We start from the raw sequence: 12,454 nt of genomic DNA on the forward strand, positions 1-12,454 counted from the left end.
TATATATATATATATATATATATATATATATATATATAATCACTATATTTAACACAATTAGATAAGTTTTGTCTTGAGGACTGTGTGCCCAGGATCAAAAGATGGAAGTTCACTACTGAGGAGGAAACAAAAGCCGCCAGCTGAGGCCCAAGGGCAAGATGAGGGAGTCTTAGGGTGGAGGTTGCTAAGGACAACCACTTGTCTTAAGGGTCTTATTTCTTATTCAGTTAGGGTTGGTAAAGTCATTTGCAAAGCTCATACTGAACACATTTATTTTGATATATTAACCTGATTAGAATGAACTAGATTGGGGGTATGTGTAAAGAAATGGCTGTCATTTCACTCTCTGGAGTAGCTTTGGATTTCATCTTTAGTTTCTGTTCCTTGGGAGGAGCATGTTTGCATTTATATAGGATATTACTCAGGATTGAGAAAAACTTCAATTTTCTAAACCAAGAATCTTAGGTGGGAGTTAGAAGTTATGGGCGCAATATATGCTGACTTAGCATGTTTCCTATTCTTTCCTTCAGAGAACAGCTTTCTTAGCTGACCTAAAAGTTGAGTGTTTTACTTACTATAGTCTTCCTCTTTGGGGCCAGAAAATCTTTCTGATTTTGTATATTTGGAAATAGATCTAAAGTGAAGAAGGATTTTCTAATTGGTGCGGTGGAGTAATCCACAGGGCATTATGGTTTGAAATTTGCTGCTTTCATTTTTATTTGTTTTGCTTTGGCAATATTTACTTTAGTTTTTGTGCCAGTTTGTCTACAGATAAAAAGAAATTATGAAAGGTTCTCTGCTGTTTGTATAGCACCTCCCATCCCTTATCATCTCTCTGTGGGCCTTTGGAAAAGGGGGAGACGGAGTGTTTTGGATTTTTAAAATGATTTGGGATTGTCATAGCAACTGGTGGGCAGAAACCAGAGATACTGAAAGTCTTGCCATGCCCCAGGCAGTGCTGCAAAGTAAAGTCCTCTTCCAATGGCTAATGAGCCCCATTAAAGTATGCGGATGATCTCTAAGAAATCTTCCAACTTTTAACATTTCAGGGCTTCACTAAACTGGGCTAGGAGGCACCACATCGTAGGCTGCGGTCTCCCAAATCCTGTTCTCTCCCCTATCTCACTAATAGCTAGCTCATCATTGGGGTCTCTCTTCTAATCTAATTTCTCATAGATACCTTAACAAGCGCCTATTTCAACTTTACCATTATATGTTGTTCTCTCTCTACCACTCTAAATTTCATAGCAATGGGGGCCGTGGCTCTTTATTCACTTCCATATACTGCTTAGTAAGGTCACGAAGGTGCTCAATACTTTTTCAATAAACAAATATATAGATGATGAGCAGAGGAAGACACACTGAAGCCCGCCAACCTAGGTGCCTGAGTCGTCTTACGTAACTTCCGCCCCTTCGCGCTCCTCCGGACGCCCCCTTTTCCCGGTCCCTGTTTGTTTCCGGCGTTTCAATAAAGCTCGATTCGGCTCGAAGAAGACCCGTTCTTCCGGGAAAATGGCGACTCCCGCTCGTGCCCCGGAGTCGCCGCCGGCCGCGGACCCAGCGCCAGCTGAGGGGCCCGCTGAGGAAGCCGACTGCCCCGCGCCGCGCCAGCCTCAGCCCCCGCAGAATGTTCTCGTTGCCCCGCGGCTTCGAGCCCCAAGCTCCAGAGGACTTGGGGCAGCGGAGTTCGGCGGAGCTGGGGGAGATGTTGAAGCGCCAGGAGAGACTTTTGCGCAACGAGTAAGCTGGGGTCTCGCGGCGGCACCGCCGTGCTCCTAGGGCTCGGGCTCCTTGGGACGCCCCCATTTTCTTCCCGCGTTCTCTTCGGGGAAAGGTGACCTTGTCTCAGGTCCATTTCAGTTCCAAGGACGAGTGGGTAGCCTGCGGCCGCAAGGCCACGCCATGACTCCTCCTGGCCAAGCACGTACCGCCTGCGAGGATGGCCCGTGTACAGACCGGCTGCTTGGCGTTTCAGCCAGCCAGCAGCTGTGCGTTGGTTTAATGTGCTCAACTACTGTTTTGGCTCCATGAAAGGAGTTCTGTATCCCAAATCCCTTTGCCCTCCTCCCCACACCGTGATCCAAACGTGTTATCAGTTTCATCTCTAGATCTTACTCTTGCAGGATGGGAAGAGAAGGATAAAAGTGGTTTATTAGGGCCGCGAAAGTTGTACTCATTCAGCTGGCAGACGGCGCATTTTAGCAGGGGAGCGATGTGATGGGGTGACTTTTTACAGGCAGCTTTATTTAGTAGCTTGGTGCATGATGGTTTGAAGGATTAAGAGGCAGGGGACATCAGGAGAGTCTTTTCAAAAAGAGGTTTTCAACAAGGGGCTTGTAAGAAAGTGAATGAGGAAGATAGTTAAGCAGGATTGGGAAAACCTCAAGTGTGGAATAATTAAAATATGTAATTGACAGAGATAAATGAAGTTTCTCGTCTGCATAGGGAGCCACTAACAAAAACATGAAAATTGAGGGAAAGGAATGGATTCAAGCAAGGTTCATTTTACTCAGGGTGTGCTGAGTTGAGGGGAGAGCATAACAAACATTTGATTAATTAAAAGGTGGAGAAGTGGTTATAACACTTAGGAGAAGGCTGGGAAAGCAGGACTCTCAGTTGCACAAAGGTGTTAATGTATACAGTTGAAATTGTGGGAATGTCATATCAGAGAAGGAGCAGTGAAAGTGTTAAAGATATAACCTTCTGACCACACGACTAAAGACAGAATCAGAAGAGGAATTCAGCAAAAAGGACAAATAATCATTTGGGTTGAGGGCTTACCAGTAGAGACAGATATTTTGCCTTTTTGAGAAGGAGTTTGTAATATATAGCAATGAATTAGCTTTTTGATCCCTTTTGAACTCTTGAAAAAGTTATTTGGCATCCTAAAGAGCTCTTGTTTATGTGTATTATATCTACTGATACTTACTGATTTATCAGAAATAATGGGGAACTCCTTATGATACGTATACATAAAAACAAGTTCAATTCACACCATATAGCCTCTGGAAAACTGCACTGTACTTGTGTGAGAAAGTTAGAGAAAATATTATGAAAATAGTTTTGACCTTCCAGAGCCATTCCCCTGCCCTTTGTTTTGGAAATCACACTTTAAAAACAGCTGATTTTTGGAATATCTTAAATGATTTTTGCACAGGTAGCGGATCCATTATCCTAAATGGGTGGGACCAGAAGTGTTTGAATTTCAGATTCTTTCAGGTTTTGGAATATTTATATATAAATAATGAGATATCTTTGGAATGGGACCAAGTCTGAACATGAAATCCATGTTTCATACATTGTTTGTACAAATAACCTGAAGGTAATTTTATATAATATTTTTTATGCACCTGTGTTTTCACATGTGCATGAAAACCCATCATAACCCATCACATGTGATCAGGTTTTAGAATTTTCTACTGGTGGCATCATGTTACCAGTGCTCAGAAAGTTTCAGATTTTGGAGCATTTTGGATTTTCAGAATAGGAATGCGTAATGTATATTCTTAAAATGCTTTTGTTGAAATTCTAATGAGATGAGACAAATGAGTCATTTTTATTCTGCCTGCATATCCTTGTTTTTGGGGTTAGTTGTCTTATTTGTTTAATTCCCATTTGGGGCCAGTTAGAAATCAGATTTTTACATAAAAATTCATTTTTTTCCCTTCAAGGTTAATGTTTTGCCTTTTAAATGAAAAATCACAAGTTTAAAAACAATACTCTAACATATACTTTTTTTTTATTTGACAGAAAATTCATTTGCAGATTGCCCGACAAAGGTAAAAAGATCTTAGACACTGTTGCCAAACTGAAAGCTGCCATTGCAGAGCGTGAAGAGGTTAGAGGAAAACGTGAACTGTTTCATTCTGCTAGTTTAGACTGTAAGCTAAGGCAAAAAGTAATTGCAGGAGTTGATGTGGATATAGAAAAGGCCCAGAGTTCTGACCGAATACTTGATACTTCATCACCAGTTCATGCCTGTTCCTTTGTAGATAACATCAAATCATCTAACACAACCTCAGAAAAACAGGGACTTGTACATCCTACTCAAAAAGGTGATGAAGAGATTCCAGAGGCTGAGTACACAGTGAACAAGTGTCCAGCTTCCCATAACAGATTCAGGGGATCTTCCTCACTTGAAGCGAGAGAGCATCTCCCTCAGCATTGTGTTTCAAGTCAAGCAGAAGATACTTCCAGCAGTTTTGACAACCAGTTTATTGATAAGTTCCAAAGGATCACAGTTGCAGACCAAGGTATACATCACTTGGAAGAAAACACAAGTGCTGAAAACTTGATGGGCCTTCGTGATAGGACTCCTAAGAAGCCCCATTACATGGAAGTGTTAGAAATGCGAGCCAAAAATCCAGTGCCCCCACCACATAAATTTAAAACTAATGTGTAAGTATCATTGGAAATAGACCTATCATGGGAATGTAATATGTGTGAAATTCAAAAAGTTGGAAGAATGCTTTTAAGTTCAGTGGGCTTTGTGTGAGTGCTCCTTTTAGGTAGAAATGAATATATTTGTGGAAACAGTGAGACCAGCCTGGCTGGAGTGGAGGATTCCTGTTGAACCATACTTTAGTTTTGAAGCCAAATAATTGAAAGGGTTTTAAATAGCAGATGGGGACTATTATGTTTCAGAATTCTTAGCCAATATTTCATAGTAAACAGAATTGAAGAGAGTATTTAGTATGGCTTTTTATTTTCGGTACCATTTTTCAGTGTATAGCTTCCCCTTCAATTGGTCTATAATCTAAGAGAAAAATAGTTGTAGGAGTTGATGGACTTTTTCAGTTATTTATTTGTGTGCTCACGATGCTCCTCAGAGCATTTAGGTTCTAGATGAGGACCTTAGGTTTATACACTTATAAAGAAAATTAAATTATAACACAGTTTCTAGGGAAAGGGAGGCAAGAGGAGTTAAAAATAAAAAATACTTTAAAAAGTTGGGGAGGATGGTTACAAATTCTGCTTCTGAATTCTTTGTTGTAGTTTTGTTTCTGAGAGCTGCAGGAAAATAAAAGCTCTTTGAAGAGAAAAGAATTGTTCTTAAAGCAAATATAATACTTAAATCTCAGTAGTAATTGATACCAACCTAAATTTATGAGGATATAATTTCAGATGCAAAGTCAAGCTACTGTTTGCTACCTTTCATTGAAAAACTGAAAACACCTAGTTGAAAATACCTAAAACATTTTGGTGGTTGTTAAAAAGAGACTTTAAAGTTTAATTCTATCATGTAATTCTTTTTAATTTAACCTCAAAACAGTTTTTTTTTTTTTTTTATGTTGTGTAGAAAACCACAATCATACTGCATTAATTCATACTTACCTTGTATGCAGTGAGGTATCTTTCTTCACTTTTAGGAGGATGTTTGGGAAAACTAGAAGCATAATTAGTCAACAATAAAAAAGAGTAAGTGGGCCTTGTCATTTGAGAACAAGAGGGAGGTAAGGGAATAGCAGTGAGGGCTGCCCAGGATTAGGGAAGTTTAAGAGAGAAGGAGCTTTCTCTGCAATTAGAAGGACTGACATGGAGGGGTTGTTAAGCTCTAGACAGGTGGGCATCAGGCTTCCCTTGAGCAGAGGCTTAGAGGGTAGGCAGTAAGACGAGATCATATTCCTTGGCTTTTCTGCTCTTCTTTTGATTTCTTTATGTTCTTCTGGATTTGCATATTGCCTGGATATGGAGGCTGCCACATCTATCTCTAGCCTTACTTCAGATTTGCATGGCCAGTTAGCTATAAAACATGACTACTTGGGTGTTTCATGGCACTTCAAGTTCATGTACAAAGTAGAGCTTGTCTCTCTTCCCAAATTTACTTACTCCCATATCTCTCATGTTAATAATGCCACCGCCACCTTTTCTTCCCAAGGCATCTTTTCCCTCATCACCACTGTCTGCTAATCTTGAAGACCTAAGAGATGTATTTCCTTGTTCTTCATCTCTGATTATTCTTACTTCATCATATCTTCCATCAAAGTGAAGGTTCTCATCTCTCTCTTGGTCTGTAAATGTGGACTGTTCTTCCCTCTAGTCTTATTGACCAGCCCTTCCTCTCCACTGCTGCCAGAGTGAAATTTGTAAAAATACAAATCAGAACCTGTTAAATAGACTGGAACTTTGTTTAGTCTGGACTCAGCTTTCTTCCCATCTATCTCTGCTACCCTTTCTTAAGTGTCTGTTTTCTGTGTTTCCTGGATGGTGCACCTCTGTTGCCCCTCATTCACTGTCCTGGGATGCCCTTCTCCCCTTCTTAACATAGTAAGCACTTATTCCAAGACTTTAGATTTCACCTTGAAGCTTTCCTGACAACTTCCCTTTCTCCTCCTGGAACTGGTCGTGTCTTACTGTACCTATGGTACTATATTTCACTAAAACTATTTGTATGCTTATTCCTCCCTACTGGATAGTAAGCCCCTTTGCAAACGTTCTTATAGGGAATAAATGAAAAAAATAGCTTCAGTTCAATCATGAAATGTGAAGAGGGGAAGGAAAAGGCAAAGAGCCTAGGTCTGTGAGTATACACATACCCTCGCTGGAGCAACGAATATGGGTAAACGTCTTACTGTTACCTTTGTTCAAGAATTGATTATTAGGGTTAAAGACCATTTTGTGTGTGTGTGTGTTTGATTGAGTTCACAAAAAGGAAATAGTCTGATCATATAACATAAATTCTTTCTTCAGTTTGCCATCACATCAGAATGACTCACCTAGTCATTCTCAGAGGGGAGAGTCTCCTGTTTCCTTGGCAGAGCGGCGGCGCAGGGACAAGCAGCATCTTGATGACATCACAGCAGCGCGGCTCCTGCCACTTCACCATCTGCCTGCACAGCTGCTTTCCATAGAAGACTCTTTGGCACTTCAGAAACAGCAGAAACAGAATTATGAGGTATTTAGGGCATTAGGATTTTTTCCCCCCTGCTTACATATGTCAGGATTTACTCTAGGTAGTTCAAGGAGGAAAGAATTTAATAGAAGGGATTAAGTGCTAAAGAAATGGTCAGCTGAGGAGACCATTAGTTCTTAGACATGTGCCATTAGTTTTTAGTTACAAACTTAATAAAACTGCAGGAAACAGCTGGAGATGATCATAACTACCTGCAACCTCAAAGTGATGATTTAACAGGAATTATGGAGAGACTACTGCAAAATTTCACATCCAGCCCATGCTTCTGCCTGTTCCCATTAGGATAGCAGTACTATCAACTCGCTCTTCTGCCTTATAAAATCCATGTGATAGCTTCTCAGTGGTGGAATTTAATCCAGGGAAATATAGCTCCCAGACTTCCATCTCCATCAATACAGAGGCAGCACAGAGTGGGTGGAGGATAGTGTTATATTGCCAAAGTAGGGCACTGAACCATAATCTGAGAGAAGAATTTCCTACTTTGGGCATCTTAAATCAATTTTATATAGCACTTTCTCCAAAGATCTGTGTGTTTTGCATGAAATTTAAGCATGTACCTTTAGAGTTTGTGAATGTGAGTTAATAGAATGGGGGCAAATAGTGTGAGGATCATGGGGTTATAGAAAGGATTTGACATTCTTGGATAATAATTTGAGCCTCCAGGAAGACAGCATCCTTTCCTACTTCCTAGATAACTACTTATCTAGATTTCAGTTAAGTACCATGCACCAATTAATATCTAACTATCTTATTAATCTGTTTTGGCTTTTCATAAAAGCTCACTTGGTTTGGATTAGCATTTTTAAGGCATTCCTTTTTACTCTTCCTCTCAGTGTATGAAAATGATTGCTAGTTATAGCTATAGCATTGAAGAATTGTTTTATAAATTGTCTCTGGGATCTTGAATGCCTGTCCTAAGACATTTTTATGTTGAATTAAACCCTTCAGCTTGAAATTGGTTTCTTTGGCAGAAACCTACTCATAATATTCATGGCCCGAGGGGAAGGACATAAAGACATTTAAGGGATCTTGGAGAAAAGGAAGAGCCAAATGAGGAATGAGCATTGTTCCCTTTATCAGTTGGTAGTGAAGTCCTTTGGTGTGTAAGCATTACCAGACTGAAACTTGCTTGGACTTTTGGTTAGGTACTAATTTCTGAAGGACTTTATTTAGAAAGGGGTAATAAGCTTTTTAGTATTAATATCTTGGTTTTGCCTATGCCATTGAAATGTAACTCTTGGGCCTCTGTCTGGGGAAGAGGGTTCTGTCAGAGTAATCAACACAGTATTAGTAATTTGTAACATTTGATAGGTCTAATTGTTTCTTGTATCAGTGTGTGTAATCACATACTTAATGTGTCTGTATTTATAACTGTTGGGTGCTGAAGTGATTACTCAGTTCTTATAGAAGTGGGCATTTCAATGCAATGTTTATTTATTTATTTATTTTTAAATTTTTTTGTGTGTTTGAGATTAACCGTGCGATTGGGGTGGGGGTGCTTTACAACTGAGCTATATCCCCAGCCCTTTTTATTTTTCTGAGACTTGGTCTCACTAAGTTGCTGAGGCTGGTCTTGAAATTGCAATCCTTCTGCCTCAGCCTCCCAAGTCACTGGGATTAAAGGCATGTACCACCAGGCCCTGCTTCAATCCAGTGTTGTTTATTAATGGAAGTTGATAACTACAACTATAGCAGGCTGGTAGTTTTTGCATGCATTGTCCTTTTGTATCTGTAATAGGACACACAGAGTTAGGTTCCTTGTTTTTAGAGAGTATACTAAGTGACTGTTATAACTTCCTAATGAAAAATTGTAAGGAAAAGAACATGAACGTGTGACTTTTTGCTTTGCTCTTTGTTTTAAAGGAGATGCAAGCAAAGCTCGCAGCACAAAAATTAGCTGAAAGACTGAATATTAAAATGCAGAGTTATAATCCAGAAGGGGAGTCTTCAGGGAAGTACCGAGAAGTAAGAGATGAAGATGATGATCAGTCCTCTGATGATGAATTATGAAGATGGGCATTGGAATTATCTCCTAAATCTTCTACTCTTGAGAAGTCATTATCTTCCATCAGACTTTATAACAAGTATCAAGATTGGTGTCAGACACTGTTGAGGGAGAAAACTTTATAAAGTTACAAAAACGTTCCTACAAAAAAAAGCTCAGTTTGTCTTTCAGAAGATGATCTTCATGTGATTGAAAAGTTTAATATTTCAATATTGTGTTTAACCATATTGTATTAAAATTTTGCGGTATGTTGTGCATTGGTCTGATATTTTAGTATGTAGTGGAATATGTTTTTTTCCTCTCAAATGGAAGTAGATAGCTTCACTTTTTTTCTTATTCTTACCTCTATAAAATAGCATTTATTATGTCTTTCAGTGAAACACTTAAGTTGTCCCAGGTACCTAAAATAAATTAGTAAGACTTAGTTCCCTCTTTTTTTGAGCAGTGAAGGGAGTACAGTCCAAAGCATTGGGTGTATGCTTACTTGAAGTAATTGAGATCTGGGATGTGAATTACCTTGAAAGACACTCATAGAAAAATGCTTCACAAATGTTTGTTTTATTCTCTTGTCTTCCCCTAGGAAGATTGTTCTTACTTCTGATTAGGAATAAGGAATATTTTGAGGAGATGCTAGAGGGGCAGAGGGTTTTTCTAGATGACCAGATTTGCCTGGAGTAAGTTGTGGTATAGGAAATGCAAACTGAGAGCTAAGTGAAAGGAGTAGTTGTTCTCATGCTTTACCTGACTGGAGTTCTTTGCTCTCACAGTTGAGGTTCATGTGTAGTACATTCATGTTTTGGTATGAGAACCGGTTATTTTTTCAAAGTTATAACTGAATTGTCAGTTGTCAGTACATTGCTTCCTCCTCCCCATACCCCTCCCCACCGCCAAAAGAGGCATATATAGGCTGCAGAAACCTCAATCTCCTATATATACATGTTCCTGTCATTTTAAATGATTATATGGTTGTCTCCAGAGAAATTATGTTATTAAAAAAAAATTCCTTGTTTAATGTGGAGCCTTTAAAAGTATTGAAAGGAAAAATAAAATATTAATTAGAACAACTCCAAATACTATTGGTGTTATTTTACTGGTATTTAGTTAAATTTAACTTCTTTGAGAGAGACTGTCCAAATTTAAAGTTTTGACAAAACACATTTAAGTCATATGCATGTGTGATAGGAAGGGCTTAGTTCTATGTCATGTGCTATCCATTTTCCCTCTCCTTGACAAAAAGCAAATGTAAAAAGTATTCTGAATTAGCAGTCTCATTAGTTTTTAAAACTAATAGTAAATGACTTCAGAACACAAAATTATTTAATGTTCTTTTTCTATAGAATGAAATGACATTTTATTTCTGGAAAGCTGGTGGTGCAGAAGGCTCATGTACATGTGGTGTGCATGCAGTCCTTTTCAAGCCTACCAGCCAGAGACAATCTCCACTAACATTTGAGTGTTTGTACTTGTACTTATTTTTTTTATATAAGCAATACATTTATATTTTAAAAAATGTAATAATGCTATACATTGTTTTATAGCCTATGTAGTATAAACATTTTCCCACATTAAATATTTTACATTTAAGACAGCTGCAGAATATTTTTCGTGAGTATACCATAACTTTTAAAACAATTTTCTAGTTGAAAAATTTGATTGTTAATTATAATGTAGTCTGTAAACAGTGAAATGATTAGTATCTTAAAAGATAGTCACATCTATACACAATGACATTTCCAGAAGATATTTCTGTAGACATGAAATTGCTAGCTGCAAGGGGATGCAAATTTTTGAGACTCTTGATAATTCATCACTTATTACATACAGATTTTGTCCATTTATGTTCCCACTAGCAATATATCAAACATCCAGAATTAAAATTGGGTACTTAAAATTGTTGCAAATTGAACAAGTACAGAAAAAGGCTACATTTTAAATGTGTATTTCTTTAACTACATAGAAAACGTTATTTTCCCATATTTATTGGCCTTTTCTATTTATTCTTTTGAAACTTGCTTATTCATATTGTTATTCTCTGGGAGAACTGGCCCTTTTTTTGGCTTACAAGTTCTTTATGAATTAAGGATGTCCATCCTTTGTCATATAATTATTCTTAGTGCGCCATTTGCCTTTTAATACAACTAATGTATTACTTGTTTTCTTTAGGAGTTTATCTTTGCATGTGTGCTTGAATATACATTTCTTAACCCATGTATATTAACCCCTATTTTCTCAGTATTTTGAAATTTTTATAGTTATTTTTTAGCTTAAAAAGAATTTTATCTTGTTTATATAACCTGAACTCATTTTCTGCATAACTTTGGGGTGAAAAGGAAATTTTTAATCTATCTCAAGTTTATTTAGGGATATGTATGAGATGAGATTCCATTGTTAATTCTTGTGAAGAGTTTACTGATTGGACAGATTGGTTCAGTATCATCAGCCACCATTTTCCTTCTGATTTGTAATGATATTTTTATAGAATATTAAATACTTGTATGTCTTTTATACATTGGGCTTGTTGCTGGGCCTTCTGATATTTTTTTTCCATGCAATCATTATGGCTTTCATTGGTGTTAATATTCTGTAGAATAAGTTCTCCCTTTTTTGAAATTTGTGAAATACAGCTACAGAAAAGTATATAAAATGTGTGCAGTTTACTGAATAAAGCAACAGCTGTGTAATCACAAAGCTGATGCGGAGGAACTGCTGCCAGCCCTCCAGATACTCGCTGTGTGTTCCCTCTTAGTACCTCCTCTGTCCCTCAGAGGTCATACCATCCTGACTGTGGTAACCCCCAGCCCCCGCATCTTTTTAAAAGGTATTTTATCAGTTATGTGTTTAACAATAATTAGTCTGTCTTGCTCACTGTTGACTTGTGTAAAGATGGAATCATATCTTGTATCTGGTGTCTTTCACTAAAAATTCTTAGAAAATTCATGTCACATGTAGGGGTGTGTGTGTGTGTGTGTGTTTCCATTGCTGTGTAATATGTGCTATTTCATTAATATCACTATTTCTTTATTCTGCTCTGATGGACACTTTGGTGATATTTCCAGGATTTGACCATAATAAACATGCTGCGATGAGCATCTTTGTGCCCATAAACATGTTTCTATAGGATGTATACCTAGGGGTAGAATTGCTGGTCTATGAGATATGCATATCTTTAATATTTTATATTCTTGCCATCCCTTCCACGACAGAGAATTCCAGTTTACCAACATTTGGTATTGCCAAACTTTAATTTTAGCCAGTGTGATGCTTCCATAGTAAACTCATTCTAGTTTTATTTTACATTTCCCAAAGTTGAGGGGACATTGAGCATCATCATATATTTATTGGCCACTGTATTTCTTTTGCAGAATGACCATTTGAATCTTGTCCATTTTTCTATTGTGTTGATTGTCCTTTTTTTTTCATTGATTTGTAGGATATATTCTAGATACTATTCAATCAAATAATTTGGTATTTGGTCAAATTTGTTGTAAATAACCTCTCTTTCTGAGGATCAATTTTCAACTTCCTCATGGTGTATT

General features: G+C 37.8%; 1 protein-coding gene across 1 annotated transcript; it reads left to right on the top strand.

The window, feature by feature from the left end:
• Positions 1–1,490: 1,490 nt before the first annotated feature.
• Polr2m (RNA polymerase II subunit M) lies at positions 1,491–12,005 on the top strand. Its single transcript, XM_027924993.2, has 4 exons — positions 1,491–1,740; positions 3,751–4,398; positions 6,691–6,895; positions 8,777–12,005. The coding sequence occupies exons 1-4, from the start codon at positions 1,628–1,630 to the stop codon at positions 8,921–8,923; spliced, it is 1,113 nt and encodes a 370-aa protein (XP_027780794.1). The 5' UTR covers positions 1,491–1,627; the 3' UTR covers positions 8,924–12,005.
• The last annotated feature ends 449 nt before the right edge of the window (positions 12,006–12,454 follow it).

Source organism: Marmota flaviventris, chromosome 2, assembly GCF_047511675.1.
Source record: "Marmota flaviventris isolate mMarFla1 chromosome 2, mMarFla1.hap1, whole genome shotgun sequence".
In the NCBI taxonomy this organism is placed as follows: Eukaryota; Metazoa; Chordata; class Mammalia; order Rodentia; family Sciuridae; genus Marmota; species Marmota flaviventris.

Excerpts from the sequence above, each read along its gene's own strand:
- Polr2m (XM_027924993.2), top strand. The coding sequence starts at position 1,628 with ATGTTCTCGTTGCCCCGCGGCTTCGAGCCCCAAGCTCCAGAGGACTTG. Across the intron at positions 1,741-3,750 it reads GAGAGACTTTTGCGCAACGA|AAAATTCATTTGCAGATTGC; the intron begins GTAAGCTGGGGT and ends TTTATTTGACAG. Across the intron at positions 6,896-8,776 it reads AGCAGAAACAGAATTATGAG|GAGATGCAAGCAAAGCTCGC; the intron begins GTATTTAGGGCA and ends TTTGTTTTAAAG.